The sequence below is a fragment of the Prunus avium genome, chromosome 6 (genome assembly GCF_965620075.1).
Source record: "Prunus avium chromosome 6, drPruAviu1.hap1.1, whole genome shotgun sequence".
NCBI lineage: Eukaryota > Viridiplantae > Streptophyta > Magnoliopsida > Rosales > Rosaceae > Prunus > Prunus avium.
The window spans coordinates 3,404,023-3,430,176 of record NC_142289.1 but is presented as its reverse complement, the minus strand read 5'-3'; the positions used below and the strand labels follow the sequence as shown (position 1 = coordinate 3,430,176).

The following is a 26,154-nucleotide window of genomic DNA, read 5'->3' as shown; positions in this document are numbered from 1 at the left end:
GTTTCCATACATTCTTAGCCGCCAAATAATTATCCAAATGGGATCTTTGTTGTTGCCGACTTATGCTAGTATAAATAGGGCCTTCCAGAATTGAAATAAGAGTAAGAAACAAGAAAGAAGAAAATGAGAGAGAAAGTAAGAGAGAAAAAAGGAGAGAGAGTGGTGATGAAACTCTTCGAGCTTGGCTTAGGTGGTAGTACATGGAGATAGGTAGATAGGTTGTCTTGCCAATTTATTTTATGGGATCTTATTATCGAGGTGAGTGGTTTATGTAATGTGTTCTAAAAGTTCTTATTTTGTGATAAAATATGAAACCATGAATTATCGTGGATTTGTTCTATTTACAAATATCTCTCTATTTCAAGTCAAGCATGTCTAATTTGGTGCAATCTTTCACACTATATATATATTGATTGGAATATTTGTGAAGTACGTATTATTCATGGAACATGAGAACTTCAATAATGTTGGGGTATCCAATGGATAGATGTACCACACGAGGACATAAGGCAGTGAGGCCAATATGGGTAACGTGGTTGGTTACATGCTATGAAGGATAACCGATATATGAAGTGATGATGTGATATGATCTGGGTTGGTGTATATTTTCATGATATTTTCTAAAGTGTGTAAAACGGCATTGCTTGAATGGCATATTACATAATCTATTCACTGAGTGGTGGTTGCTCACCTCTCACCCTGTTTAATTTTCAGATGAATTGGTGGGTAAGGCAAGGACTAAACCAATTAAGGCTAAATTAGATGAGAGTGATAAAGCTTTAATTATTTATTGTACACTTGTATGACTTTGGCGGAGCTATTTTTATAAGATAAGTTTATTTTAAACCCATGTTTTGTTTTGTTTTGTTTTGTTTTGTTTTTTCCTCACGCACCAAGCGCAAGATTTTCTTTCAACCCCTAGGTTCGGGGCGTGACTGGGTCAATGATCCAATGGCTGGAGGAATTGGCGCGGGAATGAAATGTGAGCCCTCGCGAGTTGCGGGTAATATTTGGGCAAGATCAAAGGTCTAAAGCTAAAATTACTTTTCTTTTTTCTTTTTAAAAATAAATTACTCGAGTCACTCATTACTAGTTAGTATTATACGCGTAATATATAAGTTGCAATAACAGTAGTTGGTCGTAAAATTCATCTATTGTTTGATTAATTTATGTAGTTTGTATCTCAAATTTTATGTAATTATCTAAACATAAGGTGTATAAATAAAAGAGACTTTTTAGACAATGTTGATATTGAAAACTACGTAGTGTACGTACGAGGAGGGGAATGGAACTTGTTTCTCTATTTGATCAATCAGAATATTAGCGATGGAGAAAGCCTTTTGGCACTTTAATCAATTTGGTCACTTCTGTTTTGCAACTCCCTTCCTCTTTAGCTAATACAAAATTTTCCTTTCTTTTCATAAGCTTACACTTACACAACATGCTCTTGAGTCTTGTCAAGATTTTTATTTTCTTTTTTTGCAGCACCCTTTTTGGAAAGATGATATCAAAAAAGGAAAGAAGAGAACGAAGTAGTAGCTATACTAATTTTAATTACAATTAGCAAACTTTAATTTGCCCTTGGAAGGGTGGGGTCCAGATAAAACCACCATAATAAGTTCATCATAATTGGAATCTCAACCTGGTGATGAGATGAGATTATTACTCAAATTCATTCTAAACTCAAGTTTTTATGAACATGGAACGCTTTAGGATAATTTTTCAATCCCCCCTGATATGAGGAGGCACTTTGCGTCCAATGCAATCCCACACAATAAGCTTCACTAGTTTCGCGGCTTGAACAGAACCCCTATATCGGCAACCAGGTCATTCTATTCATTCAATTCAAAACAAACAAATAAACAAACATTAAACTCGTATCATTATATATATATATATATATATATATATATATATATATATATGATACCAGAAGGGGACTAGAGCCTAGAATCTAGAAGAACTAAATTCAAAAGGACTTTTAACTAGTAATAGACGGAAGACTTAGAGTTGGGTTTGGCTTATGTGTATTTAATGACTTGAAGACTTGGCTTGTGTATTTAATGGAGTGAAGAATTTGGAAGAAGAAAGAACTAATTAGTTACGGAAGATGGTAAGGAGGATGACCAAATAATTGACTTGGAATATGACTTGGGCAACTAAAAAATAAAAAATAAAGAAATAATGAATAAAATAGATTAATGAATGGATGCAAATTGAAATTAATAAATTAATCATAAACTCAAAAGAAAATTAACGTAGGTGAATAAATTATACAAATAAAAAATTATGAGAGCACTAAATTTAATTAAAATGAGAATACAAATTAATGAAAATAATTGAATTAACATAAATTAGAATTTGAAGGACTATGAAATAAACACAAGAAATAATATTAATTGAAAATATTATTAACTGTGGAAGCTTTGAAAACAAAGTAAGAACTTACAGAAATCTTAGTTCAATGAAAGCAAGCAATGTCACGCAGGACACTCACACTCCACTCTCACTTACAACTATTAGTTGCCTCAGGTCTACAAACTCTGAGAGAACTTTGAAAACTGAAAGAAACTTACAATGCTTACTAAACAAAGCTTGGAGATACAACTGACGGAAGGCTTCTATTTAAAGCCTTGGCATACAAAAGAGGACAAAATAACTTTTGAATTAACTTCTACTTTGACTGAAGTGAAAAACATTTAACTTTGAACTTTGTTAGGGCATCTTTGCTTTCGGCAACTTTGAATTGAAGGGCATGGGCATCTTTGAATTGAAAGGCATGGGCATCTTTGCTTTAACTCTGGAGAAACAGAAAGGCATCTGCTTTCACATGGGTGAAAGGACTTTAACTCTGCTTTCGGCTAATTTAACTTTGGCAGAGGCATCTTTGACTTGGAGGGCTTCAATCTTCAGAGAGATCATAAGGATCTTGACTATCAGGCACATAATCGGACCATCTAGGCTTAGGCTTCTGACTAAATTGTTGACTGGGCATCTGGCTTGAAGAAGATTCAGACTTTGGACTGGCATCGTCTTCATCTTCATCCTTCATTTGAGAAACTTGAGCAAGGAGTTGCTCTGCTAATTCTGTTAATTCTTTCTTAGATTTCCCTTTGAGGGAGGCATTTGAACTGCTTGGAGAGGCTTCTTTGGCTTGAGTGACTGGCATCTGGATAGGTGGATAACTTGCATGGACTTCATTAATAATATTATTTAAAATGACTTTGTCCCACCATTTGACTACACAATGGCGGATTAAATGCTTAGAATCCCAATTGGCTTGATAACTCCATTTTAGAATCCATGGAATCTTGTATTTGGCAAAGAAATGAAGAAGCATGGGAAAGAATTTTTCTTGCTAAGTCAATTGGTGCTTTTGACCAAAATAATTAAATGTGGGTCGAAGGCCTTCTGGAATGATTTCCCAACAGGGTCCATTGATGTTCCACCATTGGAGAAACCAGCAAGGAAAATAGGGCTTGAACTTGGCATCAAAATTCATAAACCATGAATGACTGAAATCTTCGTGCTGATGAAATAAAACTGTATAAAAGGCATCAATGTAATCTCCGTAATTATAAGTAAGGCCTGATTGAAGTGGCAACTGGTCATAGACATTTTTGCTCCAATGTTCTGGCTTAATGATTTGACGTATGTAAAGGGAATGAAAAATTGTGGCATCTGTTTGCTTATATTTGATGGGCTTAATATCTGCTGACTGAGTTTCATAAAGTATATCCTTATAAAATCTTAAAGTCTTTGAAGGATGACTTTGAAAATAATGAAGATTAGGAGGGAAAAACTTCTTGGCTATTTTGATCGGGTCATTCAAATCTTCTAGATAAGGTTCAATAGAAAAAAGATTACTATTACTTCTAGGAAAATATTTGGACCTTTGAACTGAGCTTTGAGGACTTTGGCTCTGGGAAGGCATAGGAGGATGAACAATAAAAGGATCGTACTGGGAAACTAAGACAGACTGATAATTAGGGCGAAGAGAAGGTTGGCTTAAAGGATTAAATCTATTATTAACTAGAATGGGCATATAACCTGGAAAAGGTACAAGTTGGGCATTGGCTTCTTGTTTGACTGGCGTAGGCATCAAGGTAGCTGGAAGGACTCTGGGTTGACTCTGGCCTGGGCTTGGTTGGCTTGTCTGACTATACTGCATTATTCCTTTATTTTTCTTTTCTTTTTCTTTGCTTGACATGGCTCTGCTTGTTTGTCCTGTAGAAATTCTCTTGTAAGAAAATCTGGAATACTGTTTTCACTACCTCTCAAATATTCTAACTCAAAATCAAAAACACTCAGAATTGCTTGCCATCTTGCAAAAATTTGTTTACTAGCTATATTTTTAACATCTTTTTCTAAAACATGTTTTGCAGACTTACAATCAACACGAACTAAAAACTTTTGGTTTAATAAATCATCTTGAAATTTGCTTATGCATAAAACAATAGATAAAATTTCTTTTTAATAGTACTATAATTATTCTGAGCTTGATTCCAGACACCGGAATGAAAACGGACAATTTGCTCAGGGGAATTAGGATTAATTCTTTGCTTAAGAATACCACCATAACCTATATCAGAGGCATCTGTTTCAACAATTTTAAAAGAATTGACTGAAGGAATACCTAAGCATGGAAGAGACTTGACATGAAGCTTAATTTGCTTAACTATTTCTGTATGACTTGGAGTCCAGGCAGGAGGATTGCTCTGGAGACGATCAAATAGAGGCTTGCATAATTTTCTCAAATTTTGATAAAAATCAGAAATATAATTTAAAGAACCTAGAAACCTTTGAAGCTGACTCTTTTCTAGAATTTGATTTGGAAACTTATCAGCAAACTGGATGACTCGATTGATTGGGCTTATTTGGCTTTGGCTTATGTTGAAACCTAGAAACCTGACATTGACTTGGAATAGCTTGATCTTTTTGGCTGAAATGACTAAACCATTCGATTTAACTATCTGAAAAAACTTATGCAAATGCTTCCAATGCTACTCTATTGACTCAGAGAAAATAAGAACATCATCTATATATACTATGGAGAAATGACTGTAGGCATTAAAGATTTCATTCATAATATTCTGGAATTCACTAGGGGCATTTTTTAATCCAAAAGGCATAACATTCCATTCATAATGACCAAAAGGGGTAACAAATGCAGTCTTATACCTATCTGATTCTTTAATTTGAATTTGCCAAAAATCACTTTTCATATCAAATTTACTAAAGATAACGGCCTTCTCTAACTTGTTAACTAAATCTCTTTTATTAGGGATTGGATACCTAATCCATTCTAAGACTGAATTAAGGGGCTTATAATTGATAACTAGGCGTGGGGCTCCTCGTTCTAATTCGGCATTTTTCTGAACATAAAAAGCTGGACAAGACCAGGGAGACTTACTTTTTCTAACTATTCCTTTGTTAATTAAATCCATGACCTCTGCTTTGCATAATTCCATTAATTCTTGGCTCATTTGAATTGGACGGGCTTTGGTTGGAATATTCTTTTCACTAAATGACTTGACATAAGGTAAAGTAACTACATGTTGCTTTCGGTGCCAAAAGGCATTGGGTAAATCAGAACAAACTTCATTTTTTAACTTTTCTTCAAATTTACTAATTTGTAACTGTAGTGACCTGTCGGCTAACTGTTGTTCTACCCTTTTAAATTTAATTTCTTCTTTTAAAAAGTTAACTTGGCTTTTTTTACTTTGAATTAATTTAACTGACTTAGAAATAGCTGACTTTTGTAAAGACTTAAGACTATGTAATTCAGGCTTAGTTAAAAACTCAAATTTAACCTTTTCACCTAATTGGCTTGATGTGACCCCATCATATTCTACTTGAAAGGGGTAAAGTAAAGAAATGAAAGGTATACCTAAAATTACTTCATCTGTGATATTCTGAATTAAGACAAAACATATTTTATTTTGGCATACATGGGCTTTAGGTAATTCATATTTTAGCTTAAGGGCTTTACCGGATGCTGTGCCTAAGACCTCTTTTGATTTTTTGTAAAACTAGGTTGGAACTAGACCTTCCTGAATACAATTTAAATCGGCTCCTGAATCAAATAAAGCAATTGTATTTAATTCAAATTCATTAATAAAAATACTAACTCTGGAGTACCATTTTCTAAAATTAATTTGCTTAATTAGATTAATGACCTTTTCTTCCTTATCAGACAACTCAGGTTCTGACTCAGAACTAGACCTACCGAAAGGATTACTAGACTCTGCTTTGGATTCTAATAAATTAATTAAGTCTTGCTTGATGGCATAATTCTCAGTTTCTAGCTTTTGACTAGTTGTTTTAATTCTAAAATTTCCTTTTTAACTAATTTAACTTCTAATTGGAGATCCTGAAGGGTGACTTCTTTCTTTTTATTAAACCTTTCTAAAGTGGCATTAAGACTTATTTTAGGAGGCGTAGGAGAACTAGCTTCTTCCTGGCTTATGACTTTCCTAAGTTTTCTAAGGTACTCGGCTTTTAACTCGGGATCCTGGATTTTACTAATTAAATCGATTAATAATTCTTCTTGTTCTTCTTGCTTGGTTAAAACACAAATTGATTTATTTAAAATCCTGCAACATTTATCCTTGCAACCTAATTGGACTTCTGGCTCACTAGACTGGGAACTGTCTGAACTATAGGCATGTGAACTATCTGAAGGCATAGGATCTGACTCAGTGTTGGCTAACTCTAGGACTTTAATTAATTTGGCTTCTTCCTCGGATGCTAACTTTAACTGCTTAATTGCTTCTTTTACCTTACACTCATTAGCATAATGACCTTGCTTTTTGCATTTGTAACATCTGACTTTGCTTTTATCTGTGCTTTTCCTAGGGTAATTCCTTTTCCCTTGTCGGGGGCTTTTCTTAAAACCTTTCGAATAACCTTTTGACCATTTACTTTTCCTAGGGGTAAACCTTCTTTTACTATAAAATTCATTATTATTATCTTTGAAATAATTTTGTCTACGAGAATAATGGCGTCTTTTACTAAAGCGTCTATCATGGCTTCTTTTGACTTGTCTAGACAGCGGGACCGGTGCTAGACCATATTGTTCGCAGAAAGTACCTAATTCATACTTAGCATTTTTACTATCGGCTTGGATTGATTTTCCTATTTTTAAATCTACACACATCTTCATACCGACTTGATTAATTGTACTAATTATATTACCATAAGTTAACTCATCATAATTAATTTGACCTGATTCATTGCTTAGGACTGTTCTAATCTTATGGGCAAATAAATTGGGGAGACCATTAACAAACTTTTCTTTCCAAAAGGCTTGATTACTGTCATCTCTAAGCATGACTCTGGAAATGAAAACATCTTTATACCATCTAAAATCACTTAGCTTAGGGCATCGTAAATTACTTAACTGGTCATGAATTCTGGCTGTTGTACCACTGGGTGTTCCTATGAAATGCTCAATTATTGTATATAAAAGGACATTGACTCCGTCTTCTATGCTTGTTCCTACTCTTTCATCTAAAATAGGGTAATTATTTTCATCTGTTTTAAAGGCATGAATTATTGTAAGCTTGGCGGCTTCTGTGAGGTGTTTATCCCACCAGAAACGAAGTGTTCCTGTAAAACTTGTTTCTAAAAGGGAAACTATTTCTGACTGTCTTAACTGATGATTAGTGGCATAACTATTGGCTACCATAGACATATGTTGTAACTTATTAAGTATTTCCTGTTCAGATAAACCATCTATATTCCATTCGTAAAGCTTGTCCGAAGACACTGAAAATTGGCTTTGGGTTCTTTCTTCAAATTGAACATCTGGAGGCGTAGGCTTAGGATACCAATTTTTGGTAAGACTTGTAGGATTAACTTTGCCTATTAAACGACTAACTTTAAGACTCTGGGCATCTTGATGAACTTGGAGATTGCTAAAGGCTTTTTCTATTTTAGAAATATTGCTAGTTTCAGACTCTAGACTTTGGCTTGGTTCTAAAGACATAATTGACTCACTCTCAGAATTGACATCAAAACTTAAAACTTTAATTGAAGTTTCTTCATCTTTACCTTTGTCTTTATCCTTGTTTGGCTTAGGTTTAACTGGGGTTAATTCCTGAAACATTTCCTCTATTGTACGCATTGTTGGACTGACTTTAAGTGCAGACTCAGGCTTTAGGTTAAAGTGAATTAAAGGCTTTTCTTTCTTTGGTTTAAGGGTAACTTCCTGTGGAATTAACTTATCAACTTTTGTTTCTATCTTATCTAATTGTTTACCTATTACTATTAGGCTTGTGTTGGCAAAATTACTTTGTTCTATGACCTTTTTTACTGGCTCATCTTTTGACTCAGCTACTTTGTAAGGGCTTGCAATAACTTTGGTATTTCTATGATTAATTATTATCGTTTCAACTGGGGGGTGCGTACTGACAACTTTGGTGGCATCGGCTTTTTCCCATTTTTCCTGGGTTAAAGTAACTAACTTTTGACTTAGATATTTGGCTTCTACGAAATCTAAATAAGGTGACTCGGACCTAGTGGCTTTGAGATATTCTTTCCACTCATTGAAAATTTCTTTTCTTTGAGTTTGGGGGAAAGAATCATGATACTTGGCTTTTCTTTCGGCATTTTCAGGGGCTTGGAAATGGGCATCTAATTTGGACCAATGAATTTTAAATGGCTTATTAAGGACTCTTAATTGGGCATCACAATTATAAACATCAAAAGTAGAATCTTGCATATCTGACCTAGTGGGTGATTCTGGTTGTATTGGCTCAGGAGGTGCAGTAGGGGCTTTGTTGTAACTTGGTTGAACTACTTGCTTGGCCTTTCTTAATTCATTAATTTTAAAGTCTATTAAAGCTTTGTCGGCTTCTAAATCTCTTTATGTAATTGAAGATGACTCTGCGGATGAATGTCTAACAGGAAACTTAAAAGATTGACTAGGCGTAGGTAACTGTTCTAATTGGACTGTTGACTTTACTGGCCTATCAAAACTAATTTTAACCGTACCATCTAAATATGGTTGAATATAATCTAAATCATTTAAACTACGTTGAATTGGCTTAGGGGGGCATTCAGTGGTTAAAAACCATTCTTTAGGTAAATTGACATCTGACCACCTAATCATTTTGGGAACTGTAATATTAGCATTTTGGGTATGACTCTGAATTAAAAGCGTTTGATTTTTTGGGCTTTTGCTTAGAGCTTGGAAATTGATATTGGTGCCTGTGACTTTGTAATAAATTCTATAAATTAAAGCTAAAGGTTGGGTACCTGGTAAAACATTATAACCGTGTGTTTTAATAGTTAAAGTTAAAACTTTCAAAATATGCGGATCACTAAGGCTTACAGTAAAATCTGGATAACAATCAAAATGTACTGGACCATGGCATAGACTTGACTCAATGATTCCTAAAACTCCTTCTTCGAAATCTTTAAATCTAGCATCTCTTAAACTTAATAGTATTGCAGATTTAAGACCTAATTTAGTTAAGGGCTTAACAGCGACTTGAACTAATCCTTTATGTAGAAAATTATTGCCTTCTTGCCTATATTTCTTAATTGCATCAAGATTAAGTAATTGGCATGTTTCATGTTCTTTTCCTAAGGCATAGACTTGTTCTACTGTCTTAATATGCGTAGTTTGCTTAAATGCATTAATTGACCATTTTTGCTTATAAATTTCCTTATTAGGGACTTTAGGTATATTCCAATCATTACAATTTAATTCTGAACTAGAAGACTCAAATTCTAAAACTTCTTCATTAACTATATCTGGAACTGGGCCTAAACTGGTTCTAGAACTAGAAGAATTAATTGAATTGGTTCTAAATAAACGACTCATTTTGCTTTCGTGAAAAATTTAAATTAACTAAATTAGAAAGACTCTTACATGACTTCTAAATTAGAAAGACTCTTGGGTAATTCCTAAGACTGACTCTAAGGTACCTAAGAACCTATGGGTTTTCTCTCTCTCACCTTCTCGTGCCTAACCGCTCATGCCTCTACCTGGGACTTACTGTTTGGTAAAAAGGTCTCACCTTACGGACTTTTGAGAGATAGAACCTAAGGAACTAGATAACTAAGAATAGACTTAGAAGAAACTTTGGAGACTTACTAAATTAAAAGAAACTTGGGAGACTTGCTAACTCAGAAAACTTAAATCAGCCACTTGGGCGATATATATATATATATATATATATATATATATATATATATATATATATATATACAGTTATTCTCTTATCCGGATGTCCGCACATTATTATCGTGCGGATCCTATTGTAAACATGCAGGAAAACAGAAAGGGGTAGTACAAAATACACAATGTCCGCACGATAATAACGTCCGGATGTCCGCATAAGAGAATTTCTGTATATATATATATAGTCCCCTTTTATTGAGGGTGTCCCTCAAATTTATTTGAGGGACACCCTTTAGGGTCTCCTATGATTTTTTTTTCAGAGATCGAAACCATCTATTGTTTAAGTCTACATTCATACATCATCCTTGCAAAAAAAAAATTAGACAAATCGGAAACTGTTTCGATATCCAGTTGTGTCCTATAAAATCAATGAACAAGGTGCTTCAAGAAAGTACTAAAATTTCAATAATTCAATTGAATGGTCAAATGATATCGAATTCAAGTGATTTTTTGTAGAGATGATCTTTGAATGAGTATCTACAAAATAAACGGTTTGGATTAGTGAAATACAATATGGAGTGGGCCCTATATATATGTATATTCTCACTACATTTGCCTGCAGCTGGAGATAGAAGACCAAACCAGACCAGACTAGACCAGAAAGAAACAAATTTGTAATGCAGCAACCATCAAAGGAAAACAAAACAAAACAAAGCAACACTACTAACCTTGGGGCAGATATAAATTTGACACCCTGTAATTTCTTCAAGTTCCTACATTCATCCCAATTACATTGTCAAAATAATAAAAATTAGAGCCAAAGAAAAGCAGCAAAAACTAAACACTTTACGCACCTCTACAGGGAAATTCAAGAGACGTTTCTTCCGCTTCCGATAGTCATCCTGCACACCACACCATACAAGAGATTAGAATATTCATCATAATTGGGTCTGAGTCTGAATCTTCATGGAGTAGTAGGGTCAGAGGACACCACAAGTCACCTCAATTCTTGTTTCACTAAACCCCTTAACCAAGTCTATACCTTTCTAACATCAAACAAAATATCTAACCACCACATTCAATAATACTACGGAAATTAAACGGCCAGCACCAAAACTACAGTAAGAATGCTTACACCTACCTACCAACCCTCGTGATCCCATATAATGAGGCAGCCCCATTAACATGATGCCCAGTGGGGATGATTTCATAATGCCTGAAATCGAAATGTAAATAGTCAAACATCAAAAATTAAATTATATATGTGGTGTGTGCGCGCGCGAGTACTATTCAATATTCATCTTGCAACCAATATTAGTGACATATTGTTGCCTTGTAAGAGAATGGAATCACGTTGAAGGATCATTCGAACTTGTGGCATAACTCAGAGGTTACAATAAGAAACGATAAGAAACGATGAGACATTTCTACCCGATGAACAGGAACTCTGAGTGACATAAGTAAAACAAGATCTCTCATCTTGGGAGTACCATTGTTTACCAGAGTCGGGGTTGAGAAGAATCTAATGATACAATTCACCTATAACCAACCATAATTAAAAATACAACAATTTAACATGTGCATCAAAGGAAATAGGAAACTCAAATACACCAAAGTCAATACATCTATAAACAACAGTTATTATAACTTACCAGATCCAATGAATATGCAACGCCAAACTCTTTTAAAGCAGATTCCACCGCCGGCCAAGATTCTTGCACATTTGTTGCTGCAGAAAGAGGCTCTTATGTGAGACAAGGCTTTGTTCTTTTACATAACTATGATTAGAAATAAGCATACTTTAAAAATCTCAAAAATTGAACACTTTAACTTATGGTGGTGCCCTCAGGCTAAGCCATTGATTTCATATAGCAGCCTAAACAAATTGAATTCATTGATTTCAAAATTGAGGACAGAGACCAAATTTCTACCGTTTCTTCTCAACAAAACAAAATAAGAAAATGTTTGAATAGAACCCAGTATATAACACACTTGGGCGCATGTGAAACAAAGGATACAACAGTGATTATTGATCAAGCAACCAATTTTAAGCAGGTACCAGAAAGCCCTGAGGTTAAACAATCAAACTTTTACCTAGTCTGAGATTTGGGATTGAATTTATGGTTCAATTGAGATTCTGGATTGAATTTTTTAGGCTTATTTATTGTTTCACCCCTAGAACAGACACTCGGTCTCATGTTACCCCCTCAAACTGAAATTTTCTCATTTAACCCTGTGAATCTCTAAAAATTGCTGAAATTTTCTCACTTTACCACTTTCGTCCATTTCCATCCACAAAACCGTTAAATGTGATGACGTGGCATGAACATTCTAGTAATTTTAGCTCTTTATCTTCTCTCTTCACTCTCTCCCTTTGTCCCTCTCCCTCTCTCCTCTCCCATCCCAGACCCAACCTCCATCACACCCCACCCCCACCCTCCCCTTCCTCTCTCTCCTTTCTTCTCTCTTCTCTCCTCTCCCCTCGCAAAACTCAACTCCCAACCCGTACCTAACCCTCCATGGAATTACTCAACACACCCAAACCACCACCACAACCACTCACAATTTTAAAAAAAAAATTGTCCTTGACAGCCACTCCACATATTCTCTCTTGGCAGAGATAGTGAGAGTGAGAGACATAATAGAGAAGAGGGGGATGGGTGGGGTGCGATGGGGCTTGGGTGGGGGAGGGGAGAGAAGAAAGATGCTGAGAGAGTGAGAGAGAGAAAGAGAGAGATAGCCAGACATAAGAGATAATATAGATAGCTAAATTTACTAGAATGTCTATGCCACGTCAGCACCTTTAATGGTTTTGTGGACGGAAATGGTAAAGTAAGAAAATTTCAGCAATTTTTAGAGATTCTGAGGGTTAAGTGAGAAAATTTCTATTTAAGGGGGGTAAAGTGAGACCGAGTGTCCATTTTAGAGGGTGAAATAGTAAATCAGCCAATTTCTTTATTAGGCTTTCATTTAAGGGTTTGAATTTAGGGTACCAATGGGGGATTGAATTTAGCATAAAAGAAGAATAAGAACAAGAGAAGAACGAAGGTGCGTGCGTACTCTCGGATCTAGGGAAGTACCTATGGAAAGAGTAGAAATTTATTTATGGCATCATATTGACTTCTTCATCAGGATCTACGTCGTATAAAGGGACACCAAACTTGACGGTCTTAATGAGGAAGCGGAGGTTGCCGAGGGGGGCATCTGGATTTGAATTCGACTTGCCTTGCTGCTCAGCCTCGCCCTTGACGACGTTGTTATTCATCGCCAGTGGCTCGTTGTTGTGGTTGCCCATTTTTGTTTGAAACCCTAAATACAGAGAAAAAACGACGTCGTCAAAGTTGAGTTTTTGTATCCCCATTATGGGGGAGGGAAGAGTGGAGTACGCGGAAAATAAATGTGGGCCCGTTGGGCTCAAATCCAAGGGCCCATCCCTAAAATTTTAATACCGGAAACACTAATTTGCCCTTCATGAAATCAAAATTGAAGTCAAAAGAAAACAATAACTTTGATTTTTATTTTTTTTTAAGACTAGCTTCTAGAAAAATATATTATTTCAGAGTTTGTTGTTTTACTTCATTTGAAAGGCCCAAACGCACTAACAAAAGAATTATATGCCTAGTCCATAGTAACAACAGAAGGGGATCCCCAATTTTATAATACAAAATTGAGGCTTAAGAGAATGTTTTACAATAACATGATACACTTCCTAAAACTGTAATTTCCTATTTGGACATTCCAGTACAACAATTTCAAGCCTTGAGCATGCAGTGTTACTACTGATTTTCAAACCCTAGACTAACTGCAACAAAAGAAATCAAATGGAATGCGTGGTGTGGAATAATTCGTGGAGAGTATCTTTGAGGCCACGATGGTGTTTGCGGCTTCGGTGTAATGAATTCCATCCCAGCTCACAAATCGGGATCCTTCGTCACAAACATGAGAGCCAGGACGACCGCAGAGCCGCCCGGCATTGAAGTTGTACGGAAGACCTCCGTTGCCACAGCATGCCATTAGTGGCATTGAGAAACCTACATTGTAACACATTCATCAAAATTAAATTGGATTGCCCCTAAACTAGATTGAACTAATTCACCAGCTAGCTACTTACTTGCGTTAACATAAGTAGGCTTACCGTATTTGGTGGAGTTGGCAATGAGATCATATTTGATGGCATATATATCCACATAAACTATCACAGCATCCTTCAATTCAGATCTCATCTCATTGCACAAATGGAGCAATGCTTCATTAAACGATCTTGCAGCCGCATTGTAACTCGAAAGACATCCATATGGATCCAAATCCTTCTTCTCAACTAATGAAAGTTTTTGAGGGAGACAACCCAACGGCCCGGTGTTGTGTATCCAAAAGTTCCTTCCACCTTGATCATATAAAGCCTACAATTGATGCAGTATAAATTTCAGCATTGATATAAAGTGATAACAAATCAATTTCGCTAAGGATATCTGTCATAATTTCTTTACTCTGCCTGCCCTTTTTATGATCGTTTGTATAGACGCAGAACTCACCTTAACCGCACTCTTGATTTCTTCAATAACTGAAGGAATTCTCTCTGTAACTTGAACGAATGAAAGGTTTTTAGTAAAAGAATCGGAAAGGTCATTTTGTCCGATATCGATCATGTAAAGTGCTTTCCGGAAACCTTCATCATTTATCAAATGTTTCGAACCTAAACATACATTGAGCAGTGTCATTCAGTAAGCTGGTTTTCACAAGAACATCTTCACAACACAAGAACATTTTCACAAGCTCAAATCTATGTTCACATTCAGCAGTGTACTCAGCCAAATAACTCAAGAAAATTCAAATTCCAAATATACCTGCAGTAGCCTTGAAGTGGATGAACTGCATGACTTGAATACTCAAAGAAAAAGGGAACCGCTTCGGGATGGTAGAGGACGATGCAACGGCAAAGTTTGCCCCATTTGAGAAGATGGAGCCTGCCAAAGAGTCTAGGTATGGGCTCAATAGACTCACATTCAGACTCTGGCCTGCACAAGAAAACAACATTATCTTAGTCTTATTAAACTGCATATTCACATGCTGTTACAGATTAAAGATCACAAGCAGATTGTCTGGCAGAAAAACTTAAAAACTTACCCTATAAATTATTAGAAACTAGAATTTAATCCTTTTTGACCCCATATCCATGAGATATGTCAAATTATATCATGCAGCTTCCCAAAGTTTGGATTGAATAGAATCAATCAAATTTTCACATGCATATATAAATATTGCACGTGCAGAAACATACAGTCGAAAGAACATTAGTTTAAACAAGTAAATTTAAGACTTTTAGGTTGATGACGTCGTGTCATCACATATTGTGACTTTATTTCGGGTCAAATGGCGTCGCCTCGTCATGTAATGTAACTTATTTTCACTCATCCTTTCGTCGCATAAACAAAAGTAAACTCACCAGAGCCAGCCAAAAGACACACCCTCGAAACTGCCGGTTCCTACTCCTATGATCCTAACAAGTATGAAGGGAGGAGGGGGCGAGGGACGTGGGTTACACTTACAGAGGAGGTCTATGACGAGGCGTCCATCGGACAGGCGACCGGTGGATCTGCCGAAGAAGGTACGGCCGTTGGGGGGATTGACAGAGAAGCCGAGTCCAGAGACGAGTCCACCCGTGTCCGAGTTGGAGTCGCCGAAGTTGAATATTTGGACGGGCCTCGTTGGACAAAGTTGGCCATCTACTGAGGATGAGAGAACGATCAAGAGCACCGCTCCGGAGAGTGTTATTATCAGACCCACTGACTGATCAGCCCAACCCAGCCCCTGCACATACACCATTTTTATCCAACTCAATAAGTCTCGAGACTTGAGACTCGAGAGTGGAGAAGAAGCGTAAAGAAAGAGGATTGAAAATTCTACTTTTCTCAATAAATCATTAGCAATGAGGCTTTTTATATAAACAAAGCCGGTGTACGTAAACTTAATAACTGAAAAAATTCCTCCTAACAAACTAACTAATAATGAAGCAAACTAACCCTAATTAATAGTGACTAGCATGTGTTTGTTTTAACGGAGTCTGTGTACGTAAAACTTAATAACAGAAAAGATTATTCCTCCTAACAAACTAACTAATGAAGCAAACTAAACCTAATCACGTGTTCGTTTTAACCGATTCTGTCCATATGGAATACAGTTGGGTCGATGATCCAATGGCCGAAAGGAATTGGCGCGGGAATGAAATGTGGGCCCTCACAAGTAGGAGGGAGTATTTGGGCAAGATCAAAGGCGTAAAGCCCAAATTATTCTTTTTTTCTTTTAAAAAAATAAAGGCTAAAAATCACTTTTGGTCCCTGTAGTTTGGCACTTCAACCACTTTTGACCCTGTAGTTTCAATTCCGTCAATTTTGACCCTGTAGTTTCGTATTTGTAGCAATTCAAGGACAAGTTAGTATTCCTGTCAATTTCTTTGACGGTGCAAGGGGGAATTTCGTCAACCCAAAATCCTTGAGCATAAAAGCTCATCTGAAACTCCCCTAATTTCATATTAGGGCTTGAAATTGGTCATTTGGTTTAGGGTTCTTCAAAATTGGGATTAGTGGTTGAATTTTGAGCCCTAATATGAAATGGGGAGAATTTCAGACAAGCTTTTAGGCTCAAGGGTATTGGGTTGACGAAATTGCCCCTTGCATCGTTAAAGAAATTGACAAGAATACTAACATGTCCGTGAATTGCTACAAATACGAAACTACAATGGCAACATTGATGGAATTGAAACTACATGGTCAAAAGTGGTTGAAGTGCCAAACTAAAGGGACCAAAAGTGACTTTTGGCCAAAAATAAATTACTCGAGTCACTCATTACTAGTGAGTGTTATGCGTAAGATATGTATCTCAAATTTTATGTAATTATCCAAACATAAGGTGTATAACTAAAAGACACTTTTTCGACAATGTCGATATTGAAAACTACTATATAGCGTACGTATGTGGAGGGGAATGGAACTCGGCTGAGAGAGTGATATCATGTTTGTTTCTCTATTTGATAAATCAAAATATTAGCGATAGAGGAAGCCACGACAATATCGATCAGACAAGCACTCACATGAAATTATATATCTGACATACAGGTAAATAGTGTTATTATTAGCAACGAAAAAAACTTAGTGATAAATCGTGTTACCTATAAGTTAGGAACCTAAATTAAAAGACTGCATATAAGTTATGACCATAAATTAGAAGACTACCTATAAGTTAGATAAAAAAAAATAGACAAATAAAAATTGTATGTTACCTATAAAAAAAAAATGTACATAAAATACTATTACACATTGTTGAAAATATGAAAAAAAAATAAAAAATACATATATACCTATGCAATAGGCAATAGGCAATAGAACAATATACCTACACCATAGGATTTCTACTAAATATATCTACATGAGTATTTAATATACCTCTACCATAGGGTGAACAAAAATAAAAATTGTTACCTATAACTCATGTACTAAAAATTACTATTAGACAAACGTTATAAATGGCTAATTATTATCACATAAATTATTATTACTCGATTCAAAGCATAAGGAGCAACATTGGAACAAAAAATGATTTTAAAAAATTAAAAATAAAAAGATTACATCATAAAATATTAAAAAAGGAATGTAATCTTATGTGGCACAAAAGTCAAAGGACTTGTATCAAAGTCACCAAATCAGAATATTAAACCTGTTTGTACCATATCTGACCCTCCACTCGTACAACGACACGTGGATCTCATAAACTCGCCCAAGCACCCAAGGCCTCGGACAATCGGCATAAGCTACTGATGATATTGTCTCAAAGCAGCAAAAGATCATTACAAGCCCAACACAGCCTACAATCGGTATCCCCTACCGATTCTGCAGAATCAACCTCGAAGCACCCGCCTGAAATATCTAAGGACTCGTGTCAACCTCATAGGGCCCTCCCACGAGTCCCACATCGAAAATGAGCACTAAGAGCATACTAAATGCCCTCTATAAATATGCCCCTCCCACTACAATACAGGGGTAAGACTTTTCAGCTTGACTTTTATACTACTATATGGTCAACAGCAAGAGCTCTTAAAAACAATCTTACTTGAGCATCGGAGGGTCTTAGGCTGGTTCCACACCGGTTCCATAGACCTCACGAGCTTCGCTTATCTTCTATTCAGGATCGGCATTCAAGGACAGGAAGAATCGGCATCCAACATCCAATCGATCTCTTGATCGTCCATCCCACTTGTAAGTTGCACTCATCTCCATCTGTTCAGTTTTTAGTGCCAACAAAACCCAACTTCTCAATGAAAATTTGGATCTATATCAACTTTTCTAAAAAATGAAAGAGAGAATCCGAATCATATGAGAAAGAGAACCAATTAGTAGCTACTAATTTTAATTACAATTAACAAACTTTAATTTTTCCTGGGGAGGGTGGGGTCCAAATAAAACCACCATCATAAGTTCATCATAACTGAAATCTCAACCTGGAGATGAGATCATATTATTATTCAAATTCATTGTAAACTCAAGTTTTTAAGACCATGGAACACTTGAAGACAATCTTTAAAACCACCCCCCTAATACGAGGAGGCACTTTGTGTCCAATGCAGTCCCACACAATATGCTTCATTAGTTTCAAGGCTTGAGGACCCGAATTTTTTAAAAGTATATATATTGAATTTCAAATAATTTGCTATTTATTTTATAAATTTTATATATATAGAAAGCTTCCATTGAGGGGTCTCTCAAATTAGCTTATTTGAGGGACACCCTTGTAGGGCCCACTCCGTATTGTATTTCACTAATCCAAAGATCATCTCTACAAAAAAATCACTTGAATCCAATAACATTTGACCACTCAATTGAATTATTGAAATTTTAATACTTTCTTGAAGTATTGTGTTCATTGATTTTGTAGGACATAATTGGATATCGAAACGGTTTCCGATTTGTCTAATTTTTTGCAAGGATGATCTATGAATGTAGACTTGAAAAATAGATGGTTTCGATCGTTGACAAAAAATTAGTAGGGGACCCTAAAAGGTGTCCCTCAAATAATTTTATTTGAGAGGGATCCCTCAATAAAAGGGGACTATATATATATATATATACTTATAATTATAATTATTTTAACTTGAAAATGTGGCATCATTCTTTATAGTGAAATGGATACATTCAACTACATGTGAAAATTACATACTATTCAAAATTTCGATGGATTGCCAACAAAATAGAGCATATCGCACCCCAGAGGGGGCCAGTACCCGCACGTAAGGACTAGCTTGAGTTAGTAAGGATGAGGTGTTAGAATTATCCTTTGATTAGCAAGAGGTGGCTTTAGATGGGAGTTGGCGTCAATTTCATGCAATCGTTTACCTTGAGCTGGAGCACATGCAACTATCATTTATCTCTTAGGGTTAATGTGTCAGTGTTCTAGTTACTTTATCTACTTTTGTGATAGGATTAATATTATTTTATATTATATAAGATAGTTTCCATGCATATCTCCTTTCTTAGCCGCCTAACAATTATCCAATGGGATCTTTGTTGTTGCCAACTTATGCTAGTATAAATAGGGACTTCCAAAATTGAAATAAGAGTAAGAAACGAGAAAGAAGAAAATGAGAGAGAAAGTAAGAGAGAAAAAAGAAGAGAATGGTGATGAAACTCTTGGAGCTTGGCTTAGGTGATGAAAACCATGAATTAACATTGATTTGTTCTATTTACAAATATCTCTCTATTTCAAGTCAAGCATGTCTTTCACACTATATATATTGATTGGAAATTTTTTTTGAAGTATGTATTATTCATGGAACATGAGAACTTCAATGTTGGGGTATCTGAGGGATAGATGTACCACACAAGGACATAGAGCAGTGAGGTCAATAGGAGTCAAGTGGTTGGTTACATGCTATGAAGGATAACCAAGATATTATATTTTCTAGAGTGTGTAAAATGGCATTGCTTGACTGGCATATTACATAATCTACTCGCTAAGCAGTGGTTGCTCAACCCTCAACCTGTTTAATTTTTCAGATGAATTAATGGGCAAGACAAGGACTAAACCAGTTGAGGTTGAATTAGACGAAAGTAATAGAGCTTTAATTATTTAGTGTACAATTGTAAGACTTGACTTATTTGATCAATCAGAATATTAGCGATGGAGGAAGCCATGACTTATTTGGCTATCTATCAATTAGGTCACTTTTGTTTTGCAACACCCTTACTCTTTAGCTAATAGAAAATTTTCTTTTCCATAAGCTTACACTTACACAACATGCTCTTGAGTCTTGTCATGATTTTTATTTTATTTTATTGGCAGCACCCTTGCGCTCTTGAGTCATAAGGTTACACTTACAGTTCAAGGGTTTTTATTTTCCCCCCAACATTTATTATTTTCTTCAAAAATGGTGAAATTTTGGAAAGATTATATCAAAAAAGAAAGAAAGAATTCGAATCATATGAGAAAGAGAATCAAGTAGTAGCTACTAATTTTAATTACAATTAACAAACTTTAATTTGTCCTTGGGAGGGTGGGGTCCAGATAAAACCACCATCAAAAGTTCATCATAACTGGAATCTCAACTTGGGGATGAGATGAGATTATTATTCAAATTCATTATAAACTCAAGTTTTTAAGACCATGGAACACTTTAAGATAATCGTTCAATCCCCCCTTGATACGAGGAGGCATTTCGTGTCCAATGCAGTCCCACACAATACGCTTCACTAGTTTCACGGCTTGAACAGAACCCCCTATAGCGGCAACCAGGTCATTCTATTCATTCAATCCAAAACAAACAAACAAACATTAAACTCGTATCATTAATTTTATATATATTCTCACTACATTCGCTTGCAGCTGGAGCTGGACATTCCTAAAACTGTAATTTGCTATTTGGACATTCCAGTACAACAATTTCAAGCCTTGAGCATGCAGTGATACTGATTTTCAAAACCTAGACTAACTGCAACAAAAGAAATCAAATGGAATGCGTGGTGTGGAATAATTCGTAGAAAGTATCTTTGAGGCCACGATGGTGTTTGCGGTTTCGGTGTAATGAATTCCATCCCAGCTCACAAATCGGGATCCTTCGTCGCAAACACGAGAGCCAGGTTGACCGCAGAGCCCCCTGGCATTGAAGTTGTACGGAGGACCTCCGTTGCCACAGCATGCCATTAGCGGCGTAGAGAAACCTACATTGTAACACATTCATCAAAATTAAATTGCACTGCCCCTAAACTGGACTGCACTAATTCACCAGCTAGCTACTTACTTGCTTTAACATAAGTAGGCTTACCGTATTTGGTGGAGTTGGCAATGAGATCATACTTGATGGCATATATATCCACATAAACTATCACAGCATCCTTCAATTCAGATCTCATCTCGTTGCACAAATGGAGCAATGCTTCATTGAACGATCTTGCAGCCGCATTGTAACTCGAAAGACATCCATATGGATCCAAATCCTTCTTCTCAACTAATGAAAGTTTTTGAGGGAGACAACCCAACGGCCCGGTGTTGTGTATCCAAAAGTTCCTTCCACCTTGATCATATAAAGCCTACAATTGATGCAGTATAAATTTCAGCATTGATATAAAGTGAAAACAAATCAATTTCGCTAGAGTATTTCTGTCATAATTTCTTTACTCTGCCTGCCCTTTTTATGACCGTTTGCATAGACGCCGAACTCACCTTAACGGCACTCTTGATTTCTTCAATAACTGAAGGAATTCTCTCTGTTACTTGAACGTATGAAAGGTCTTTTGTGAAAGAATCAGAAAGGTCATTTTGTCCGATATCGATCATATAAAGTGCTTTCCGGAAACCTTCATCATTTATCAAATGTTTCGAACCTATACATACATTGAGCAGTGTCATTCAGTCAGCTGGTTTTAACAAGAACATCTTCACAACACAAGAACATTTTCACAAGCTCAATATCTATGTTCACATTCATGACAGCAGTGTACTCAGCCAAATAACTCAAGGAAATTCAAATTCCAAATATACCTGCAGCTGCAGTAGCCTTGAAGTGGATGAACTGCGTGACTTGAATACTCAAAGAAAAAGGGACACGCTTTGGCATGGTAGAGGACCCGACAACGGCAAAGTTGGCCCCATTTGAGAAGTTGGAGCCTGCCAAAGAGTCTAGGTATGGGCTCAATAGACTCACATTCAGACTCTGGCCTGCACAAGAAAACAACATGATCTTAGTTTCCATTTTTAATGCATGCTCCTCTCACTCTGTCATAAGACCACAAGGGTGACTATTAAATTTAATAGTAAATTGAGCTTAGACCCATAAAATTCATTTTAAATCACCTACAACCCTTTTCTTTAGTTTTCTATTTAAAATACCCAATTTTTTCAAATAATACCCGATGACTAGGATCCAACTAAGCAAGTTACCTAATATAACTTAAAATCTGATTTATTGTATTTTTCGGATTCCAAAACTACCCCTATTTATGACTTAATGTGTTATGGGGGGTGTAACTAATAACACACGTTGAATTTGGAAAGATCACCAAATAGTTGTAATGGATGTAGGAATTAATTTAGAAACTTATTTGAAATTAAATATTAAATTCAACATTAACGTATTAGTAATCTATTTTTGAATTAATGTTGTTTTCCTTTTATGAATTACGACTAGTAATCTATTTAACGTATTAGTAATTTAAATTCAATGTTAAATTTAGAAATTAATGTTGTTTTCCTTTTATGAATTATACGACTAGTAATCCATTTTATTATAGTTTTATGAATAATGTACATTTTAATTATGTTGAAAAATAATTTGATAATCTATTTATTGTTTGGTTTTTGAAAAACATTTTTTTTAAATGAACCTATTTTTTCTCTAAATAATATACTCTTTTTTTTCTCTAAATAAAGCACCTATTACCTGTTTTATGAAAAATAATTTGATCATCTTTTTATTGTTTGTTTTATGAAAACAATTTTTTTTAAATGAACCTATTTTTTCTCTCCAAATAATGTATCTATTTTTTTTTCTCTAATAATGTACCTAGTAAAACAATTTACCTAGTATAATGAACCTATTTTTTCGCTAAATTTTGTATCTATTTTTTTCTCTAAATAATGTACCTATTTTTTTTTCTCTAATAATGGATACCTAGTAAAACAATTTACCTAGTATATAATGAACTTATTTTTTTCTTCTAAATAATGTACCTATTTTGAATTTATAAAAATGTGCAGAAATTTCAATTATACAACACAACTACCTAGTAAAACAATTTACCTAGTATAATGTACCTATTTTTAATTTATAAAAAATGTGTATAAATTTCAATTATACAACGCACCTATTTTCTATAAATTATTGTGTACCTATTTTTAATTTATGAAAAATGTACGGGAATATCCATTACAAAGTAACTAACCTATTTTTTTTAAAAAAATTTGGTAAATAATATACCTATATATTTATATTTATATTTTTCATATGTACATTATTGGACATGTAATTTACATATATATTTTTTTGGTTTGCAATTTTAGGGGGTGATATGTTAGAGGGAATGGCAATCAAAAGAAATGGGGTGATTGATATGCTATTTATAGCGAGTTTTAATTACAATTATAGCAGTTAATGAACTGCTTGGAATTAATTATAAATAAAATATGAAGTATGATGGCAAGAATGTAAAAACATAGGAATACTACGACCTCTTATATCTTACTGGTCATTTAAGTTTGAAATGGATTTTACACATAGATTTATAGAATGATGGGTATATGTCTAGGAAATAGAAATTATAGGGATCTATATTGGACAAGCCCTAAATTTAATCCTATGATCCTAACAAGTATAAAGGGAGGGGCTCAGGGGCGAGGGTGGGGTCTACTTACAGAGGAGGTCGATGACGAGGCGTCCATCGGAGAGGCGGCCGGTGGAGCTGCGGAAGAAGGTACGGCCGTTGGGGGGATTGACGGAGTAGCCGAGTCCAGCGGCGAGTCCACCCGTGTCCGAGTTGGAGTCTCCGAAGTTGAAGATGTGGACGGGCCTCGTTGGACAAAGTTGGCCATCGACTGAGGATGAGAGAATGATCAAGAGTACCGCTCCGGACAGTGTTAATATCAGACCCACTGATTGATCAGCCCAACCCAGCCCCTGCACATACACCATTTTTCTGCAACGCAATAAGTCTCGAGACTTGAGACTCGAGAGTGGAGAAGAAGCCTAAAAAAAGAGGATTGAAAATTCTACTTTTCTCATTATGAAATAAATCATTACAATGAGGCCTTTTATATAAACAAAGCTAACTAATGAAGCAAACTCAATAACTGAAAAAATTCCTCCTAACAAACTAACTAATGAAGCAAACTAACCCTAATTAACAGTGACTAACATGTGTTTGTTTTAACCGAGTCTGTGTACGTAAACTTAATAACTGAAAAGATTATTCCCTCCTAACAAACTACCTAATGACGCAAACTAAACCTAATCACGTGTTTGGTTTAACCGAGTCTGTCTATAAGGAATACAGTTGGGTCGATGATTCAAAGGCATAAAGCCCAAATTACATTTCTTTTTCATTTTTAAAAATAAATTACTCGAGTCACTCATTACTAGTGAGTGTTATGCGTAAGATATGAGTCGCAATAACAGTTGGTTGTAAAATTCATCTTTTGTGTGATTCATTTGTATCTCAGATTTTATGTAATTATCCACATAAGGTGTATAACTAAAATAGACCTTATTGGACAATATCAAAAAAGAGAACCAAGTAGTAGCTACTAATTTTAATTACAATTAACAAACTTTAATTTGTCCTTGGGAGGGTGGAGTCCAGATAAAACCACCATCATAAGTTCATCATAACTGGAATCTCAACTTGGAGATGAGATGAGATTATTATTCAAATTCATTATAAACTCAAGTTTTTAAGACCATGGAACACTGATACGAGGAGGCACTTTGTGTCCAATGCAGTCCCACACAATACACTTCACTAGTTTCGCGGCTTGAACAGAACCACCTATAGCGGCAACCAGGTCATTCTATTCATTCAATCCAAAACAAACAAAAAAACAAACATTAAACTCATATCATTAATTTTATATATATTCTCACTACATTCGCCTGCAGCTAGAGCTGGAAGACCAGACCAAACTGGAAAGAAACAAATTTGCAATGCAGCAACCATCAAAGGAAAAGAAAACAAAATAAAGCAACACTACTAACCTTTGGGTGGATATAAATTTCATATCCTGTAATTTCTTCAAGTTCCTACATCCATCCCAATTACATTGTCAAAATAAAAAATTAGAGACAAAGAAAAGCAGCAAAAACTAAATACTCTACGCACCTCTACAGGGAAATTCAGGAGACATTTCTTCCGCTTCCGATATTCATCTTGCACACTGAATTTAACAAAAAAGAATAATAAGAACAAGAACAAGAGAAGAAGGAAGGTGCGTTCGTACCCGTCGGATCTAGGGAAGTGCCTACGAAAAGAGTAGAAATTTATTTATGGCATCATATTTTCATCGGGATCTACGTCGTATAAAGAGACACCAAACATGTCGATCTTAATGGGGACGTGGAGGTTGCCCAGGGGTGCGTCTGAATTTGAATTCGACTTGCCTGGCCGCTGCTCAGCCTCACTCTTAACGACATTGCTATTCATAGCCAGTTGCTCGTGATCGTGGTGGCCCATTTTTGTTTGAAACTATAAACACAAAGAAAAGATGAGTTTATGTATCTCCGTAATGGAGGGAAGAAGAGTGGAGTATGCGGGAAATAAAGGGTATACTAGTGATTTACCCCCTAAACTTGTACCTCACTTTTGATTTACCCTCTATCCTTTTTATTTATTTATAGAAAATTAAGAATATGAACCTCTTTTTTTTCCACCAATTTCCCCCCTGCCATCTAAATCCGCAACATTTCATTCAATTTGCCGTTAAATATGAGGATAAAATAGTCCGTTTGTACATTAAAAATAAATAAATAATGAAAAATAAAATAAATAATA

At 35.5% G+C, this 26,154-nt stretch overlaps 2 protein-coding genes across 3 annotated transcripts; both read right to left on the bottom strand.

Annotated features, from left to right (window-relative positions):
* Positions 1 to 13,930: 13,930 nt before the first annotated feature.
* On the bottom strand, positions 13,931 to 15,955 carry LOC110745278 (GDSL esterase/lipase At1g09390-like). The gene is made up of 5 exons (XM_021945362.2): positions 15,679 to 15,955; positions 14,977 to 15,147; positions 14,665 to 14,825; positions 14,268 to 14,532; positions 13,931 to 14,163 (listed from the first exon to the last, which is right to left on the bottom strand). Exons 1-5 carry the CDS (start codon positions 15,953 to 15,955, stop codon positions 13,931 to 13,933), a joined length of 1,107 nt encoding a protein of 368 aa, XP_021801054.2.
* A 5,113-nt stretch (positions 15,956 to 21,068) lies between these two features.
* On the bottom strand, positions 21,069 to 25,799 carry LOC110766047 (GDSL esterase/lipase At1g09390-like). Of its 2 annotated transcripts, XM_088253986.1 has the most exons (7): positions 25,486 to 25,799; positions 25,362 to 25,406; positions 24,026 to 24,306; positions 22,157 to 22,333; positions 21,839 to 21,999; positions 21,441 to 21,705; positions 21,069 to 21,336 (listed from the first exon to the last, which is right to left on the bottom strand). In XM_088253986.1, the coding sequence occupies exons 2-7, from the start codon at positions 25,382 to 25,384 to the stop codon at positions 21,104 to 21,106; spliced, it is 1,140 nt and encodes a 379-aa protein (XP_088110112.1). In that variant the 5' UTR covers positions 25,385 to 25,406; positions 25,486 to 25,799; the 3' UTR covers positions 21,069 to 21,103. The 2 variants fall into 2 exon arrangements, 1 of the variants encoding a protein (XP_088110112.1); XR_015836240.1 differs by lacking the exons at positions 21,069 to 21,336; positions 21,441 to 21,705; positions 21,839 to 21,999; positions 22,157 to 22,333; positions 24,026 to 24,306 and adding an exon at positions 24,879 to 25,177.
* Between the last annotated feature and the right edge of the window lie 355 nt (positions 25,800 to 26,154).